Source organism: Elaeis guineensis, chromosome 8 (genome assembly GCF_000442705.2).
Source record: "Elaeis guineensis isolate ETL-2024a chromosome 8, EG11, whole genome shotgun sequence".
NCBI lineage: Eukaryota > Viridiplantae > Streptophyta > Magnoliopsida > Arecales > Arecaceae > Elaeis > Elaeis guineensis.
Window position 1 is genome coordinate 128,906,660 of NC_026000.2, and position 20,337 is coordinate 128,926,996.

Sequence of the window (20,337 nt, forward strand, 5' to 3'; positions counted from 1 at the left end):
TATAATAATATTACAATAGGTTATATTATATGTTTATAATATAAATATTATTATATTTTAAAATATTATTATATTATATAATATTATTATCATATAATATAATAATATTATATTACAATACAATATTATGTTACATTATGTGATAATAACACTGTAATAATATCATATTATATTAAATATTATCATATCAAATTATATTTTTATAATATCATAATACTATAATAGAATATGTTATATGTTTTAATATTATGAATTATATTTTTATAATATAGTAATACTATTAATAGATTATATTATATGTTGATAATATATCATAATATTAATTATTTATTATTATATTATATTATATTTATAATATAATAATATAATATGATATGATGTAAGATGTAATTATAAGATTTATTAGTAGATATTTTGGTTATTAAAAAATTGATATTTAAATCAAATAGCTTTCTGACATTAGTTAGAAAATACTTTGGGAAAGCTTCAAAATAAAGCTTTTTTCAAATAAATTTTTTTAGCTTTCTAACAAAGTCAAAATAATTTTTTGATTTTTTGCCAAATAACTGTAACATTCAAAAATATTTTCGGAGGACTAAAAAGTGCTTTTTGATACTCTAAAAGTTTAGCCAAATAGGGCCGAACTCCTTCAGGGCTAGTGGGCTCCATGGCTCTCAAATGATTTGAACCTACAAAATTCAGAGAATTAGTTTGAAAATTATATTACATGAATTTTGTAAAGAGAATAGATGAAAGACAAAATAGAATTTGAGAAATGGTTTGCATAAGGTTAAGGTCAGGTTAAGGTTACTAATTCAAATTAACTTGGTCTACTATGGCCCAGTTGATACAAAATAAACTATACAAGATATAAATGGGATATTCATTAGGCTTTGACAAGGATGATGAATTTGTTTATTTGAGAGTTAGGATCAAGTAGGCTAAAGTTCGAGCTTTGGCTGGCTAAGGGCTTGGTTTGGTATTAATCCAAATATAGTGTTCGATCAAGAGAAGCACAATAATGCCTAAAGACACCTGCAATAAGCATCTAGGCAATCATAATTTAATATTATATTTCCATAAATCAAAAAAATTATGACTCTTAAAATTTTAAATTTATCATATTATATATATATATATATATATATATATATATATATATATAATGGAGGTTCACTTATGCAAAATTCTTCATTTGCTATGTGGATATCAATATTAATGAAACTAATATTACTATATTTGGTCATTATTAAAAGTTTATTGTTTGATGTGCAACAAGTAATAATAATGCCACTATTGATGTATGTGATTATCATTAAAATTTCTTACTTTATGCGCAACATAATTTGGTTATTAAAATCTTCTTTTTATTATAATATATTATATTGTTATATTTTATTTGAAGGACAATTGAAAAAAAAAGAATGATAGAAGTTTTTATTTGGCCATGTAGATGTTGGTATTAATAATATCGATATTAATGATGAAAGTTTCATCACTAAAATTTATTGTTTGATATATAATAAAATCTTCTATTTATTATAATTTATTATATTATTTTTGTAATGAATTTCAATAACAGTTGTGCCGATAATAGTATGGAATGTGATTGCTGGTATCGGTAGCGTTGGCACTGATAGCGTCCGAATTTTTTTATAATTAATCTGTCATAGAGTTTAGCTACTGAATTTTTTTATTTGTAACGATTTATTTTATATACATATGATTTGTATGCACGATGCCAAGCCATGTGATCCTCAAGAATGAAAGACCATGCCAACTAGGAAGATACATTGCTAGGATTTTGTCATTTGAAATAAGAGATGAAGATAGAAGGGGTAAGTTTTGTTTTTTTATTTTTTTCTAGATGGAAGGTAAGGTTTAATTAAATTCATCTATAAGGTATGAATGAAAAACTTCTAGATGGATGAATGGATAAATCGTATCTATTTATTATATATATATATATATATATATATATATATATATATATATATATATATATATATATATATATATATATATAGAGGCATCGCAACAGTGCCTCCTTGTGCCATGTTTCTAATCCGTGCCATATGTTCAAAAAAATCTGAAGTGCAGTCTGCGCGTGATATCCCGTGGCACCGCTCGTTTGCACGCCATGCATCCACACAAAAAAAAATATATATATTGAAACGTGATGCCGGCATGCTCAATAAAATAATAAACTAATAGTCGATAATGCCCGGTTCATCTTTAGGGCTAAAGTCGGTGATGCTGGAGGAGGTGAGGCGGTGGGTGCAGATTGAAGTCAGCTCCGTCAGAGAGGGTGAAGTACCGGAGGAGGCTGGAGTAGGTCGAGACGTTCGAGATAGTAGCGGCCATGGTGGCTAGGAGTTCGGATTTGTTGAGACGGGGCATCCACTCCACCAGCTCCACCGCTTCATGTGGGGAGGGGGGCGGTAGGAGTCATCGACAGGGGGCTGCTCAATGTCGGGCTTGAGGGGGGTTTCGGAGTGTCTACTGACGATGGAGAGGAGGTAATGTTGTAAAGACAAGTGCCAGCAGTTCTTTTGGGGCTATGCAAGGGGGGCAGATTGTGGCGGAGAGGGGCGGCAGGGGGTGGGGTGGCACCGGCGGATATAGAGAAGGTATGAGAAGAGGAAGGAAGAAAAAAAAATTTATTTTTTAAAATAATAAAAAATATAATAAATAAATAAATAAAATATTAAAAAAATATTTCGTATATCGTATGGGATTATAAACTAGTTATAGATAAAGGATGGCAAGAGAAATAGAAGTGTAACGGGGCTCTCAAGTAAAAGGTAAACAAGCAGGGAAGAATGAAGTAGGAGTATGTCGTGGTGGTTAGGTGGCAATGAGTTACGATGGGTGTCAAATTAGATGCGGAGGTGCATGTTAGATTATGAAAACTGTTCAACTAGAACATGGCACTTGTACGTAGGAGATGAACTTCTATTAGGCTAGTGGGTTCTATGGCTCTCGAATGATTTGGATCTACAAAGTTCAGAGAGTTAATTTGGAAATTATATTGCACGAATTTTGCAAAAGGAATAGACGAGAGACAAAATGGAATTTGAGAAATGGTTTGCATAAGGTTAAGGCCAGATCAAGAGTGGTTACTAATTCAAATTAACTTGGTCTACCATGGCCCAATTGATACAAAATAAACTATACAAGATATAAATGGGATATTCACTAGGCTTTCACAAGGATGATGTTTGTTTATTTGAGAGTTAGTATCAAGTAGGCTAAAGTCCGAGCTTTGGTTAGGTAAGGGCTTGGTTTGGTATTAATCCAAATAAAGTGTTCCATTAGGAGCAGAGTAATACCTTAAGGCACCCGCAATAACATCTTGGCGAGCATAATTTAATTTTATGTGTGTGCACGTGCGTGCGTGTGTGTAAAATGACAGTTCACTTGTGCAAAATTATGCATTTGTTACATGGATATCGGTTTTAATGGCAGCAAAATTAATATATTCGGTCATCATTAAAAATTTATTATTTGATATGTGGTAAATAATAATAATAACAGAATTGGTATCTGTGACTATCATTAAAATTTATTATTTAATATATAATAAAATTTAATTATTAAAATTATTTTTTATTATCAAATATATTATTATATTTTATTTTAAAAATAATTGAGAAAAAAAAAGAAAAAAAAGATAGAAGTTTTTGATGAAAGCTTCATCACTAAAATACATTGCTTTAATAAAATCTTCTATCTATTATAATTTACTATATTATAATAATCATGTCAATAACAGTTGAGAAAAAGGAGAACACATGTGCCGTCCATGATGCCGGTAATAATAAGAAATGTGATCGCTGGTATTGGAAGCGTTGGCGCCGATGGCGCGCGATTTTTTTTTATAATTAATCTGCCATGGAGTTTAGCTACTGAAATTTTTGATTTGTTATGATTTATTTTTTATATATTTGACTTGCATGCACGATGCCAAGCCCCGTTATCCTCGGGATTTTTTAACTTACATGCGAAAGACCTACAAACGGTTTCTTACCCCAAAAAAACCCTACAAGCGGATCTGATCCATCTCTTCTCTCTGCTATCGTCCTATCCCTCTCTGGTGCGCCCGTGAGCTAACTCTCTCGGTTTCCTTCTCGGTTTCAAGCGGCATTAAAAGATCTTAAAGGTCTCTTCTTCCATACCGTGAGTAGATTGGTCGTTTTAATCTATGAAGTTGGGATTTTTTTTTCCGTCTTTTTGGTCTTCCGAGGATGGGTTGCTATCTGAGAATATTTAATTGGTTTTTGTTTGAATTCGAATGTCGTATTTTGCTATTTCGGTAGATTGGTCGCTATCATCTGTAAAGTTGGTAATTTTTTTTCTTTTGTTTCTTTGGTGCTTGGAAGGTAGGAGATAGATGATTTGGGAGGAGGCTACTTCTCCTCGTTCCATCTATCCTTAGCTGTTTTGATGATCTCGAAGTTCCTATGGTGTTTTTTTTCTTTGCTGTTTTCAATTGATTAGTCGGAATAGTCCGTCAGGATCGGATCTTCTGGGTTTCGTTCGTCTTTGGAGCATTGGGGGTGATCTGGGAAGACACAATCCGATGGCTGGTGCCGTAGAGGTGAAGCAGGGCAAGAGCCAGATCTTCTTCAATGGTGCTGAGAGCAAGGGTTGCTGCGCTGACAAGGGGCCCGGCTATGCGTCACCCCTTGAAGCTATGTCGGGGCCTAGAGAGACCTTACTCTATGTTACTTGCGTCTACCATGGTGAAAATTCTTACCTTTTTTGGTCATTTGGATGATTTTTTTGCTTTTAGGTTCAGAAAATTTTATATGGGTTTAGTGCTGTTTCTTATTTTGAAATGAGATTCATTGCTTTGCATCTTCTCTTAGCCAGGGACATAGTGAAATATGCATGTATATTTTGATAATTTTAATGGATCAGGATCTCTATTGCTCGATCTGCTCGCAATTAAAAAGGGTATCATTTTAATTGAACTATAAAGCATATGTTCTTTATCTTGGAGGGGAAGAAGGAATTTCTTCTAGGTTTAGTTTGATGTTTTTTACCCTTTTTTTCTTTTGGCATGCATATGAATGATGCATGCGTCCTCTTGGGCTGCTTGGAGAGTAGCTTATTTTCTCTATGTATATTCATCAGGTTTTATACAGTTGAGATAATGAGCATGTTTTTGAACCCAAAGAACAAGTACTGCTGACTATTATGGCCCAAATAAAGGAGGGCAAAAATCAGGTTTTGTACTATATATATTTCTGTCAGGGGCTAGTCAGTTGGTTCCTCAAATGTTGCTTAAGAAGCATCCCTTGTTGCGAATTTATTTAAAAATATGTATGAATGAGATCAAGGGAAAACTAAATTAACTAGCATTACTTGCTATCCAAGTGGAAAGAAAGGCAAATGATATCAGTTGAGTTCTATTGATATTTCTGATCTTTGATTTTTCATTTTTCTCTTTGTATAGCTTAAGAAATATTTGTCTGGATTTCCTCTATTTGAACCAGTGACAAGGGGTCTATTTTTGTCGACTAATTTAACTAGTACTGCCTGCTACCTGCATTAAATATAATGATGATTCGCTTTAAATCTATTCATGTTATAGCTTGAGTTTTGTTTTTTTTTTTTTTTTCTTTGAAGGACTAGTCCATTTTTTATATGTAAATATTCATCTAGACTCTATATGGATGAAACCAGTCACAATTGAAAGCCCCATTTCTGTTGACAAACAAAACAATTTCTTGTCACCTTTAGTAAAGGTAAACATTGTTCGGTCAGATTCATATTGATGCTTCTGATTCGACTTTTCCTTACTCTTTTCCTTTAGTATTGCTTAAGGACTAATCCTTCGGAATATAAACCTGTCACAATTGAAAGGCCTCATTCTTTTGAGTCTTTGACTAATTTAACTACTAATGCTTGTCACTTTCAATTAAGATTGCAAGGATTTTCTTTGATTTGGTTTTCTTACTTGGGAGCTGCAAGTTTCCACTTGTGACACTCAGGCAGTGGCTCCTTTTATCCTAATTCCTTTTATTATCTTTGTAAATCAGATTAGCACTTTCATTGTTTATGCCAGTCACATTTGATAGGACCCTCTCTTTGGCTGGTTGTTAACTAGAAAAGTATTGCGGACAGGAATTCCTGTCTTTCCTTTTCTTGTCTGTCAAGAGATGCTTTGTCTTATGACCACTCATATATTCTGGATTCTGTGATTCTCTATCGATTGGCTTCCCTTTGTTTGATTTTTAAATTTTCCTTTTTTCACCTAGGACCACCATAATGATTGACTTTCCTCTATAATTTTATGCCTTATTCCTGAAACTTGGAATCCAAATGGTCTCTTTTGGGAGATTGAGAAACAAATTTTCTTATTGAATCTAGAAAATCCAAAGCCCTATGTAGGAAACTGGAAAGAAAATTTAGTATTGTGCATTTGCATATTTGACCACTTATATTCCCACGTGTTTCAAAGTAGATCCTGCATGATTTTGCTTGGCACTGAATAGAAGCTCCAGAATTTACAGCAACACTTTCTTTACATGCTAATGAAATTTCTACACATTGATCATGAAATAATTGATTATGATTGAATTGATCCTTATAGTCTCTCTGAGCTTATGGTTCATTGTTCCAACCTGTGCTATTGGGCATGCAATGAAGGTCTCAAACAACCTCATTTTGTGGAGAACCTCTAGTGATCTGGACAAATTGAAGGGATCCAAAGAAAATCTATGCAAAACCTTCTTTTCTTATAAATTGCCTTTACTTTTATAGAACAACTAATACTGACTATAGTTGCTCTTGAATATTTTGTTTCTAAACATTTTTTTTTTTAAAATTCATGTATAATTTGGACTTTGGAGTTTGTCTGCAATCTTGTATACTGTTTATTTTTGGTTTTGCCTCAACATGCTCAATACAGCTCTCAGGCATTTTACAATGTTAAGGCAATTATCTGTATGCATTTTAAAACTCATTGGACTTATTGATCACTTGCCCAATCTATAAACAGTTCTGGAAGAATAATCCTCATATCTCAGTATCTTTTGCTGAAAAAAATGAAAAATCCTTGTATCCCAGTCCAAATTGATAACTGCACACTTTATGCTTATTGTCAAGTATATTTCAGAAACTTATAATGATTGTGTTTTATTATATAAATTATTTGTGAAACATCCGTTTGAAAAGTGTAGATCATTTTCTTTTTGTTGAGCAGTTGTTCATTTTTTTCTTCTCAAGTCAATGTTTTCTCAATTTTTAATTGATTTTTCAGAACTCTGTATAAAGAGAGTGAATTATTTCTTAAATTTATCTTTGCTACAGCATAGTAATAATGGTAACTCTGCCTGTATCATCACTATCCAATTTCATATGCTGCATGCAGTTATTTGGAAATATCTAAGTCATGTTTTCTATTATCCACAGGAACTGAAATAGAGAAACCTGATTACTTGGCAACAGTGGATGTTGATCCTAGCTCACCAAGCTATTCTAAAGTTATTCACAGGCTGCCTGTGCCACATATAGGTGATGAGTTGCATCACTCTGGTTGGAATGCCTGCAGCTCCTGCCATGGTGATCCATCAGCAGTTCGGCGTTTCCTGATCTTGCCTTCATTGCTGTATGTCCCTTCACCTATTCTGTGGTGTTCATTGTACATTAGCAAATCTTTTTTTTTTGTTGAGTTGATAATTTCAATTGTCCCTTTCCATATCCCGCAATTTTGACATCTTTAGCATGCTAGACATGACATAAGATTTTCTTTAAGTTTGAAGTATTGCAGTTGTTGACCATTGGCTATCCGTTCATAATGGAAAGTGAAATTGTTAGTGTATGTTTTGGAGGCTTTCATATGATAAAATTCCATATGGGATGACAAAAGTATTTACTCTCAAATTGAGTTTTGTCAATTCAATCAATCCAGCTCAGCTAAGCACGAAACTCTGATGAAAGCATGTATCTGACAAAGTAATACCAGATTCCTTTGTCCTAGAATTATGTGGTCTTCTAATTGTCATGCTGCAATTCACTACATAATTATTAAATATCGGAAATCATTGTTGGTGGAGAAGAAGAAAATTAAAAGTCTGTCTCCTCATAGAGTTCACCTTAATTATAGGATAAGAAAACTAAATGTATCACTAATCCTCAATCAGTACTTTTGTTTCCAAAAAAAATCAGAAGTTCATGTAGGTAAGGAAAATGGAACATGAGTGTTTTCTTAATGAGTTCACCTAAATTATAAAGGAAAAAAACTAATTGCTGTATTTGTCCTCAACAAATACAGCATATGTTCAACATAACTGAAGTGTTTACTTTTGTTATGCTGTGCACGAGTCAAGTCCTTATGGTATTGAAGCATGACCCAATCCTTCCTGTGAGGGTTATGCTCTATTTCCTCATGCTTCAATTTTTTTTTTTTTTCCTTTTCCAGTCATTGTTTAAATGGATTAGTTCCCCACTTTTATTTTCTGAGTTATTTTCTTTTTTCTTATTCTTTTTTCCCCCTCTTCAATGAAAGGAAGGAGAACCCACCCACTCATTTTAGTCAAGGAATTGAAAGGCTTGCACTGTTATCATTTGTATTAGTATAGCTTAAAACGTTTTAATTTTTGAGATGTTATGGTTCTTATATTTTTTCAGGTCAAGCCGCATATATGTTGTCGATACTGCAACTAATCCAAGAGCTCCATCTTTGCATAAGGTGGTTGAACCTACAGATATTGTACAGAAAACTGGATTAGCATATCCTCACACTTCCCATTGTCTTGCATCTGGTGAAATAATGGTGTCTTGCCTCGGAGACAATGATGGAAATGCAGAAGGCAGTGGCTTTCTTCTCCTAGATTCAGATTTCAATGTGAAAGGAAGGTGCTTTGCTTTACTCTTATTCTTAAGACATAATTTTGAGCATCTTTCTGCATACCTCAAGTTGTTATCTACCTATTGGTAGAGCACCTATATTTATCTGGCTTTAACCAAACATATTCATGAACCGTTTTCCCCTTTTTACACCTCTAGAATATCAGATGTAGCTCAATACCATCAACATAAGTTTGTTCTTGCTTAACAAAATTTATTTTCTACTATATTTAACTAACTTATTAGGTTATTAGCAGCAAAATATATCAATGAGATTCTTTGTATATGAAAAGGGCTATGAAGACCTTGATGCTCTACCCTTTTCCATTTCCTGCTGGTAAATGCTCGACTTGGTTTTTTCAGAATGATGTGAAGTTGTTTTCTGAAGTCTATGCATGTTATCAGATATTAACACTTATCTATGCATGTTATCTGTTTCCTACATCTGAAGCTTTCTCCATAGATTTTTGTTTTCCAGTATGATGAGCATGCAAGCAAGGCCAAAACATCGATGATGGTTATTATCCTTTTTATGTTTGTCCATTATTTCCATTCCATCTAAAGTTTGCTCCATCATGATCAATTCTCCATTTCAAGATATGATCCTTGAGGTTCCTATTCTCCTCTTTTCTGTGATATTTTAAAGATAAAAGGCTTCCATGGAGCTTACCTAACTCCAAGAAGAATTTCCATCTATGTCATGTTTTACATCCTGGGAACTTGATTTAGGCAGGATGTTTTGTAATATTAAATTTTGCACTTCATGCAAACTATCTGGTTTTCCATTTTAAAAACTTAATAAATTTATTAAATTGGAATGTAAAGAAGGAACTTGTAGAATTTTAATTTAAACAACGAATGAAAATTGTTGCAGTGCATGGACATGGACAGCAAAATTGGATGCGGAGGCATATCCAAGTATTTGACTCCACAAGAAAGAAAAATGGAGATATGAGGATACATAGAATAAAGTATAATTTTGATTAAATTATGTATTTAAACCTTTATGCATTGTTTGTTTTAATATTAAAAGGAAAATATTCAAAAGATTTTTTCTTTTTGAGAAAAGGGAAGGAATTGCCCCCACAGTGATTCAAAAGATATTATTTGTTAAGGCCTTTCAATAAGCATGTTTCTCATTCAAACTTCCTAATTAACTTGAGATAAAGAAATAACATTTTGCAAACTTGCTACAAAACTTATATTCTTGACCAATCTCTGAAAAACAAATATTCACTCCTAGGATCAAAATGGAGGGTCCAACCTATTGTTGGAAGGTTCAACTTGCTTCCATTCATTAAAAGTAATTACTAAAAAACTTTTATAAGTATCCAAATGTGTAGTACATATCCCACTCTGGTACATATCTGACATGGATTTTTGGAGCTGTATGCAAGTATCTAGGTAATATAGCTGATAAAGAACAAATATTCACACTCTCTTCCCTTTATCATCCTTTCTCATTATATTCTATTTAAGTGGGACATGAAGTTTTTATTTTAGGACAGTGTCACCCCTTCTAATGCTGGGAAACTCTTCAGATGTCCATGGTTTGATATTTATAGAGATTTCAATCTTTTCAATGCATTACTCTTGTTAGATGGTTCGTGAGTGTTTGCTCAATATTGAATGGTAGGTTGAGTTACAGATGTTTGGTCATTGAAGGACTAGTTATTGGCTTACGTGAAATGCTGAGTAAAACATACTTTTGGTAAAATGACAAATTTCACTTATTTTACCTAAGGTTGATTGCATGATCAACATTGAACTTGAATTATCTTAGGCATCTTTCTTATGCAATTCTGTTATTCTTTGGATCCAATTGAGTTGCAGTTTTGGCTAGGTGAACTGTGAGAGACGGGAATGAGTAGAGATAGAGACAACATGGAGTTGTAGAGAGAATAGACGGATAGGGTTGGAGAGAGGTGGGCAGAGGTGAGAGTGGAGAAAGAAACATGAAGCGAAAATGGAAAAGGCAGGGATGAGAGAGAAGAAAGAAAAATGGAGGCGCATGAGGGAGGGGGGTGCTGAGGGGGTAGAATACAAAGAGAAAAGATGTATGAACACAATATGGTAGAGAATTAGCCTTCTTTTTGTTTTGCTTTCCTCTTTGTACTCTACTCTTCTTGTGAAAATAGATCCTCAAATAGGAATGTTAATATTTGTTTTAGTGAGAACGAATATATAAAATTTGGGGTGAATTTGGCTTGCCCCAATGGTCACAGCCCTCTGCTTAGTGACTAGGGGTTCAAGGTTCAAATATTGGGTGGTGCATCCTAAGTATTTGAGCTAAGTAATCGAAATATGGGTGGGTTTCCCTCCATTTCTCTCAAAAAGTAATTAAATTTTGGAATGTGCCTTCTCTTTGTTTCTGCAATTTTCAAAATGAATGAATGAGGAACAAACAAAATAGTAGTTAGAAATTTGGGAGCGATATACTGCACTCTACTTTTATTTTTTGAATTGACCTACTTTGCTTTGATTTGTGATCTAAAATTTGTTTTGCATAGGACTGCAGATGGTTTGGTCGGACAAGGGTATGCTTGACCCTGGCCGAACATGGTTTCATATTTGGGTCTTGATTTTGGACCCAAACCTAACCCATTGGTTGATCTGATCAGATCAAATCAGGTCCATGGAAAAGATTTTTGACGTAATTCAGGCTGGGATGGGGCCAAGTATGACTGAGATTGAATTTGAAATGTCAGAGTTCGAGGCAAGGGTTAGATATAGTTGGGTCAAACATTTAATTATTATTTTATAGCTAATAATATAACAATTAAAAATTAAATGTAAATTATTAAAAAAATTTAAATAAAACTAATAAATCAATTTGCACATTATTTTTCATTCAATTTTCTTTAATTTGATCCAAGAAACCGATCATTCATAATGCATGAGTTTACAAACTATAACTTTAAAAATAAATATCTATATTATTCAGAATATTATAAATAAAATCCATCAAAACAAACGCTTAGTATTTTAACAAAATAAGAAAAGTAGGGGAGAGGAGATGGGGTTATTGAAATGAATGAAGTGGGATTAGTTTAAATTAGATTTATTCGATGAGTTGACAAGATGGTTAAAGAGAAGAAGGGGTGTTATATAATTTAGATTTTTAGGTCAAGCTGGATCAGGTTTGGGTTGGAACGGTCTATTTTTTGTTCACCAAATTAGACATGGATATTATATGGGTCAGCTTAGAAAATACAAAACCCAGATCCTTGATTTCACCCGACAAAATAAAAAATTAGAGATTAAGTGAAATTGGCTATGGCATTGATGACTTCACCTAACATCCAAAAAAAAAAAAAAGAAAATAGCGGTGCTCCTATTCTAATTGACCTCCTTCGACCTTGTAGTGGCCTCAGCGGGCCTTCAGAGGCTTTCTCTCCCTCTCCTCTCCCCTCCCCTTCCCTCTCTCTTTATGTTTTCCTTGCTTTCCCTCTCCCTGCCCCCTGCTTGCCGACCCTCCAATGATGCAGTGCTCCTTTGGTGGCCTCGACAGGCATTGGGCGGCCTTCGGAGGCTCTCTCTATCTTCCTCTCTTCCCCCCTCCTCTCTCTCTCTCTCTCTATCTTTTCCTCTCTTTCCTTCTTTCTCCATCTTATTGTGTTTGTTTGAGCTTGGTACGGTATGGTACGGGGGTGCACTAAATCATGCCGTTGGCCCACCAGTTTGGTCCCTTCTTCCGGCACACTGAACCTTGTGTTATATGTATATATATGTTCTACATAAATGAAGCCCTTTGGAGCATGACAATATTTGAAGGAAGCAAATGGGGAAGGACGAGCAGAAAAGTTACAGAAAATACATAAAATGGATGTAACTATTTAGGAGATATAAAGTCCTTTTTGTTCTTGATTGTTGGAGAAAACTTTGTAGGATACTGAATGAATTGAATATCTAAGGATAATTCTGCATGGATAAAATTGTTGCTAAAGAGTGTCTGCATGGAGATCAATCTGATTATTTGTGACAAACAAGATCATAAGTGCTCATCTGCTCCCTATACCCTATCATATATGATATTAATATCATCTTTTTGGCAATGAGATGTTTCTGAAATTCCTCCACTGTACATTTCTTTAAAAATGACAATTCGGAAAAGACAGTATATAATCTCTCTCTCTCTCTCTCTTTCTACTTGTGTGTCTTTATATGTGGATGTGCATGCACTTTGGGTGTATTCCCTTTTATCCATACATAATAAAGTGCATCAATCTGTTTACTCTTAAACATGTATTTAAGCTTTTAGAAATGACCACATCGTAGAATAATAATTGGAAAAGCTTGAAGGCAATAGCATCATCATCATCATCATCATCATTTTTTATATTTTTTGAGGGAATTATTATCATCGTGATGATGTTTAAGGCACTAATAAAAGCCTGCCTTTTACCATAAATTTTCTGTCATTTCAGTGAGTTCATTTGATTCAGATATTTAGCTTCCCATATGGTTTGATCTGACTATATATTGCTAGCTCTCAGGTGGGAAAAGCCAGGTCACAACCCACCATTTGGCTATGATTTCTGGTACCAACCTCAACACAAGACCATGATTAGTTCATCATGGGGAGCTCCTGCAGCTTTTACAAAGGGTTTTAATCTTGAACATGTTAAAGATGGACTATATGGAAGACACCTCTATGTATACAGCTGGCCTGGTGGTGAACTAAAGCAGACATTGGACCTAGGCAACTCTGGGCTTCTGCCTCTGGAGGTCAGTATTAAATCTATTGTCATTTAAGATCAGGAATATCCATATACAAGCACATTTTAAAAGTCATTACTATTTTTTGCAGACAAGATTTCTTCATGACCCCTCCAAGGACATCGGTTTCGTTGGCTGTGCTTTGAGCAGCAACATGGTGAGATTTTTCAAGACTGCAGATGGAACCTGGAATCACGAGGTACGTCTATATTATTTGTATTGCTTTCCTTTTTAGTAACCCATTGGACATTTATGTTACCTGGACTCTGCTTTAGTGCAATGCATACATGTGGACATGATTCAACATAATGTATGGGTATGACACACGTTATGTGTATGAAAGAGGAAAGTTTAGGAGTTAGGAGGATTTGGCACTTAGATAAGTGCCCACACCGGAACTTATTGAATCCATGGAAAATAGTCAAATTAACATCAATTTTAAGTATTTCAAATTGGTCACTTTGTCAGGCATATAAAATCCACTCCTTTCTGAATTTGCCTTTATAGGTTGTGATATCAGTGCAACCACTGAAGGTGAAAAACTGGATTCTTCCCGAAATGCCAGGACTGATAACCGACTTCCTCATCTCTCTGGATGACCGCTACCTCTACTTTGTCAATTGGCTGCATGGGGATGTTAGGCAGTACAACATTGATGATCCTGCTAAGCCTGTGTTAAGTGGCCAAGTATGGGTGGGAGGACTCCTTCAAAAAGGGAGCAACGTAGTCTATGTGACAGAGGATGGGAAAGAGTCACAATTTGATGTGCCTGAGATCAAGGTACGAATCATGCATCCTCTAGTATCACATTCCATTTCAGTTTGATAATGATATATTTAACCATTAATGTTCTAGCGTGTGCTGCTCTCTATGATGCTGTGTTCTTGATTTGAAATTAAAGCGTATCCTAACTTTTAATTCTGTTCTAAAATGACATATTTCTTCGTTGCCTTGATTAGAAAATATGGAGCTTCACCATCAAATTTACAAAGGGGTTGGTTGGATGCAAAAAGAAAAGGGCCATTATTAAAAGGAAATGATAGCCAAAAAAGAAATGAGGAAAGTAAATGGATTTTGAAAATTATTTCATGGTTTGCTTTTGTTTGTTTTGAGTTCATCAAATTGATGCATAAAAATATCCATTTATTATTGTCTTAAATAAAAACCATGCAAGATGGCCCAAAAAATTCTGATACAAACTAAATATTTTATTAGTGCTTTTACTAAAGGCAGAGAAAGATGGTAAGTAGAGTAAAAAAGATTTATAAAATTGAAAGTCGTATACTTTGTGCAGTATGTAATTCAATAATTTAGTACTAAAATTATAATTTGCATCTTCAAGAGACAGTAATATTATTAATATCATGACTTTCAGCACAGTGAAATCTGTAAACATGATGCAAGCACTTGCATAATTGATTAGGAAAACTAGTGTGATTGGATGCTAGTATCATTGATTAATTTTAATCAAACTACTCTGATATCAGGGCAATCGACTCAGAGGAGGGCCACAGATGATCCAACTGAGTTTGGATGGGAAGAGACTGTATGTGACCAACTCCCTCTTTAGCGTATGGGACCGTCAGTTCTATGGTCTGGATCTTGTGAAGAAGGGTTCTCACATGTTACAAATTGATGTGGACACAGAGAGAGGAGGGCTTACGGTGAACCCGAACTTCTTTGTTGATTTTGGTGCTGAACCTGATGGCCCTTCACTGGCCCATGAGATGAGGTATCCTGGTGGGGATTGCACTTCTGATATATGGATGTAAACATTTGCAGCTTCTCTGGAGGTACAATGGAATGCCAAAAATAAACTCTAAGAAAATTGGACCAAGGACATTGTACTATAAGACTGCCTTTCTTTGACCTCTAGTGAGTGCAAAGAGAATAATGCCGAATAAATCAAGCTTATGGTGCCCCATCAATAAAGCTTTTAAATAAGCAATCCTGTGTTCTCCATCTTGATTTAGCTAACTATATGTGCAACGTAACAGTCAAAACAATTACCTAATTGACACCTTAAACATATCGCTGGGGAAGGAGCAAAAATCAGTTGGGGGCCTTACAGAAGAGGAATTGATCATCTATCATGTGAGTTTGTTCCTCTTTGATGTTGAGCTTGAAACATATATTATTCATTCTCTGACATCGAGTTATATTTCGAAAGTCATACTATGCTTGGGTGAAGTGAGATGTGTATATACTATGCTTGGGTGAAGTGAGATGTGTATCAGGATGTTAAAATCTGCTTAGATCTGGTAATTGTTAATACATCATATGTTCTTCATCTTGATTGGAAAAAGAGCAGTGGTTAGGGAATGAGGCTCCTCCACGCTTCTTCCGGTGTAAATTTTGGGTGAGCCGATAAGCGAGCGAACGATATTATGAATTCCTAGATCCCAATCCTTGCGGTGGAACCTGATTCTCTAACTACTTCTGTTAATATGATAAAATGACACTTGATATGTTCCTTGGACAATGTTCATAATCACTGTGAATCAAGCAGTTGCATACAATCTTTTGGATTCTTTTTCCAGGTACCAGTGGATCCCCAGATTTAATCGTTGACTGGCTGGCAGGCAGAGAGATCCAAATATTTACCGTATATTGTTTCTGAGCTGGAGAATAATGTACTACCTGATCAAAGTTGATTAATAAAATCCATGAACGTTCTAGTGGGCATTACGCACTTGTTACACAACCCCTTAGAGGTTCGGCCAAACAAGGGGTCAACGAGTAGGAAATTTGGACTCTAAAGAGATTTGATGTTGCTCATATTTTACAAGAGATGTTTATTTATAAATCTGATCGTATTAAAGCTCGTCAAGAAGTACTTGATGCTACAATCGTTAAAGGAACAGTATCTAATCTCGAAGATGCTCCAGAATCTTTTCGATTGCTCGTTCGAGAACTACGATCTTTGGCTCTAGAACTGAATCATTTCTTTGTATCTGAAAAAAACTTCCAGATTAATAGGAAGAAAGCTTGATCTGAATGAATCAAAATTTCTATTCTACGATCAACCGATATAAACATCAACAACTTTGAATTGGATCAATTTTTCCTCAACAAATAAAGACTTAGGCCAACATCATCTGATCTTGTTAAGTTCAATGGATATGTAGCATATCTTATAGCACTTAATTAGGCACCTTCTTAACAGTAAAACTATCACAATCATAGCCTCTTTATCCTCAAAAAGCATGCCTTCTTCATTGACCATCATCGAAATCATGCCTTCTTCATTGATCATCATCGAAATCATGCCTTCTCATCAATTATCATAGAAATCAATAATAGTTCAAACAGTATAAAGAAAAGTGAAATAGAGGGCAAATGGTAGATAGCAAAAACAAGCAAAAATTCATGATCACCATTCATTATAATGGTGCCTTAAACATCGATCATCACAAAAGTTGATAAGCATTCAAAACAGCTTAAGGATTAAAGAAAGCCAAAATTTAAGGACAAATTCGTAGGTAGCAAAACCAGAAATAAAAAATATGGCCATCGATTTCATTCCTCCACACCTTGACTTGGTGTTGTTGTTGCTGCCTTAATTTTATCCTCACCTGAACCTTAGTACCTGTAGTGAGGGGGCTTGTAGGGCCCCTCAATTGGAACACTGATGTACTCAGCCTGGGATGGAGTAAGCTTGGTGAGCTTGGCTCCCAGCTTGCCCAGATGAAGAGCTGCCACCTTCTCGTCCAAGTGCTTGGGCAGCACATACACCTTCTTCTCATACTTGCCACTAGACTTCTCCTTCCACAGCTCCAACTGAGCTATCACCTGAAACCAATCAAACAATCCCATAAAAAACTGGCATGCAAGCAGGTATATTTAACCAAATATGAATGATGATGATCTTAAATAGTGATGAAACCCTAATGAGGGCTTCTTCTACATGTCTATGGCCATTCTAGGGGCAAAATTTACAGATGATGATAAATGGGATCTGCAAGAATCAGCAGCATAAGCTGTCTGGAATAATAACATTCATAAAGCTTTTCTTTTCTTTCATTTACAACTTCGGTTACTCAAACCTACATGGCATGATACATTCTATGAAACAGATTACAGAAAATACCATTTTAAAGTTTTAACCATTAAATTAGAAATTTTATACACATAAATCTTCAAAGGTTAAGCCATAAAACAAACACCCTTTTAGCAATCTAACATTCAAACCTGACTGATTTATATAAATGCAAAACCCTTAAACGTGACGTACTCATGATAAAAAATTTCTTTAAAAATCGACAAGCATGACCAGAAAGCATGATTGTGCAAATTAATGGCCTGAACTTGTGAAAATGCAACAAGAAACTGTATCGGCAGGGACTAGTTCAGCAATAACATGGATTCACAATTCCACCTAATCATTGGTATCAAAACAACCAAGAGCGAGGAAAAAAAATTGCACAAATTGAGTGAATTATGGACATCCTCCGTGCCATGAGACCTCTTTAGTTTTGCTACTTGTAGATAAAAAGATAGATCAAAAATTTCTAAAATTCCTGTTTCACAAAAGATGCTTATCCTGATGAAAAATTTTATAGAAATGAAACAAACTCATCCAAATTAATCAGCCAGCAACAATTATCAACCAAAATTTAATTTAATTTTTTTTTTCTTCCAACCACTTGATATGAATTATTCAAGAATGCTACCTGATTGGTGAAGGAGCAGGACATGACAAAACTTGGGTGCCCAGTGGCACATCCAAGGTTCATGAGACGCCCCTCGGCGAGGACGATGATTCCGCTGTTGGTCTCAGGGAAGACCCAGCGATCAGTCTGGGGCTTGATGGTAATCCGCTTAACTCCTGGATAGGTCTCCAGCCCATGCATGTCAATCTCATTGTCAAAGTGACCAATGTTGCACACAATGGCATTGTTCTTCATCTTCTTCATGTGGTCCACCATGATGATATCCTTGTTCCCTGTGGTGGTCACAAAGATATCAGCTTCAGAGACGACATCCTCCAAGGTGAGGACAGGGATGCCCTCCATCAGGGCCTGGAGGGCACAGATTGGATCGATCTCGGTGACGATCACACGGGCTCCAGCCTGCTTGAGGGCAGCCGCGCAGCCCTTGCCCACATCTCCATATCCACAAACCACCGCCACCTTGCCGGCGATCATAACGTCGGTGGCTCTCATAAGCCCATCAGGGAGAGAGTGGCGACATCCATACAGGTTATCGAACTGTTAAACCATTGCGCATAAGACCAATGCAGAGATCAAAAGGCTTGAATTAGAGGAAAAAAGAACAAAGAAAGAGTAAGATTTTTAGAATCTTTGTCTAAAACGAGATCTAGAAAATATGTAGTCCTTGGGAAGCTCGAGAAGGAGTGAACAACATCAACAGAGAAAAAAGACCAGATTTTTAGATCATCTCCAAAGAGAAAAAGATCGGATTCTGAGATCTGGACCAAATCCAACGCAGAAAGAGAAAGAGAGAGCAGAATAAATAGACAAAAACTGTAGAAGAGCTAGAAAAAGAACAATAGATCCGGAGCCAATAATAAAACAAAACCATAGATTATAGATCAGAAGAAGAATAAACGAAAATGGCATGATATATCTATCGGCTGACCTTGCTCTTGGTGACGGAGTCGTTGACGTTGATGGCGGGGAAGAGAAGGGTCCCATTGGCCTGCATTTGGTACAGCCGCTTGACCCCAGTGGTGGTCTCCTCGGAGACGCCGACGAGCCTCTCCTTCATCTTGGTGTACTTCTTGGGATCCACCTTAAGGCTGTCCCTGATGAGCCCGAGCACGATCTGGAACTCGGAATTGTCGGTGGAGGTCGGATCCGGCATCTTGCCGGTCTTCTCGTACTCCTCCTCGGCCTTGACCCCCTCGTGGATGAGGAGGGTGGCATCGCCGCCATCGTCGACAATGAGGTCCGGCCCGCCGGCGGGGCCCCAGTCGAGGCAGCGCTCGGTGCACCACCAGTACTCCTGGAGGGTCTCCCCCTTCCAGGCGAAGACGGCGGCGGAGTCGCGGGCGATGGCGGCAGCGGCGTGGTCCTGGGTGGAGAAGATGTTGCAGGAGCACCAGCGGACCTCGGCGCCGAGGGCGGTGAGGGTTTCGATGAGGACGGCGGTCTGGATGGTCATGTGGAGGGATCCGGAGATGCGGGCGCCCTTAAAGGGCTGGGAGGGACCGAACTCGGAGCGGCAGGCCATGAGGCCGGGCATCTCGACCTCCGCGAGCTCGATCTCGAGGCGGCCGAAGTCGGCCTGGGAGAGGTCCTTCACCTTGTATTCGCGCCCGGAGGAGGTCTTCTCCACGAGGAGGGCCATGGCGACGGCTTCGAGCTCGAGATCCGGGGAGAAGGGTGGGAAAGGCGGGGCTTTTTTTTTTTTGGTTAGACCGCCGGAATCGGGGCGAGCAGTGAGAGGAGAGAGTTGGGGTGGGAGGGTATATAAATAAATAGGATTTTGAAGGGAATTGAAGGGTGGGGAAGTTGCTGATGGATTTGATCATGTGCCGTTGCTTTGGGTTGGATTTGGATCTGTTGGTGTTTGATGTGGGATCTGGTATGGTTGGTGACACAGGGACAGACTTTATTGTCTGCAAATTAGTCAAAAGATTAGCTCAACAGTGCACATTTATTAAGTTTCCAATTAATAGTTGGAGTACTATTAATGTGCATCAAGAGTTGTGCAAGTGTGATTTTATTACCTACATTTAATGATGGATGTAGGATTAGGAAACAAGCATTCCTGATGGATGTAGGATTAGGATTC

General features: G+C 36.3%; 2 protein-coding genes across 9 annotated transcripts; one reads left to right on the forward strand and one right to left on the reverse strand.

Moving 5' to 3' along the window:
• The first annotated feature begins 3,842 nt into the window (after window positions 1-3,842).
• On the forward strand, window positions 3,843-15,522 carry LOC105032393 (selenium-binding protein 1). 8 transcript variants are annotated; one of them, XM_019846281.2, is made up of 8 exons: window positions 3,843-4,179; window positions 4,383-4,745; window positions 7,423-7,618; window positions 8,641-8,868; window positions 13,356-13,587; window positions 13,670-13,777; window positions 14,086-14,358; window positions 15,066-15,522. In XM_019846281.2, exons 2-8 carry the CDS (start codon window positions 4,583-4,585, stop codon window positions 15,348-15,350), a joined length of 1,485 nt encoding a protein of 494 aa, XP_019701840.2. In that variant the 5' UTR covers window positions 3,843-4,179; window positions 4,383-4,582; the 3' UTR covers window positions 15,351-15,522. The 8 variants fall into 8 exon arrangements, with proteins under 8 accessions (XP_019701840.2, XP_019701846.1, XP_019701842.1 ...); XM_019846287.2 differs by having other exon boundaries at window positions 4,501-4,745; XM_019846283.2 differs by having other exon boundaries at window positions 4,510-4,745.
• A 1,403-nt stretch (window positions 15,523-16,925) lies between these two features.
• LOC105032394 (adenosylhomocysteinase) lies at window positions 16,926-19,978 on the reverse strand. Its single transcript, XM_073261821.1, has 3 exons — window positions 19,180-19,978; window positions 18,252-18,788; window positions 16,926-17,370 (listed from the first exon to the last, which is right to left on the reverse strand). Exons 1-3 carry the CDS (start codon window positions 19,888-19,890, stop codon window positions 17,161-17,163), a joined length of 1,458 nt encoding a protein of 485 aa, XP_073117922.1. The 5' UTR covers window positions 19,891-19,978; the 3' UTR covers window positions 16,926-17,160.
• Between the last annotated feature and the right edge of the window lie 359 nt (window positions 19,979-20,337).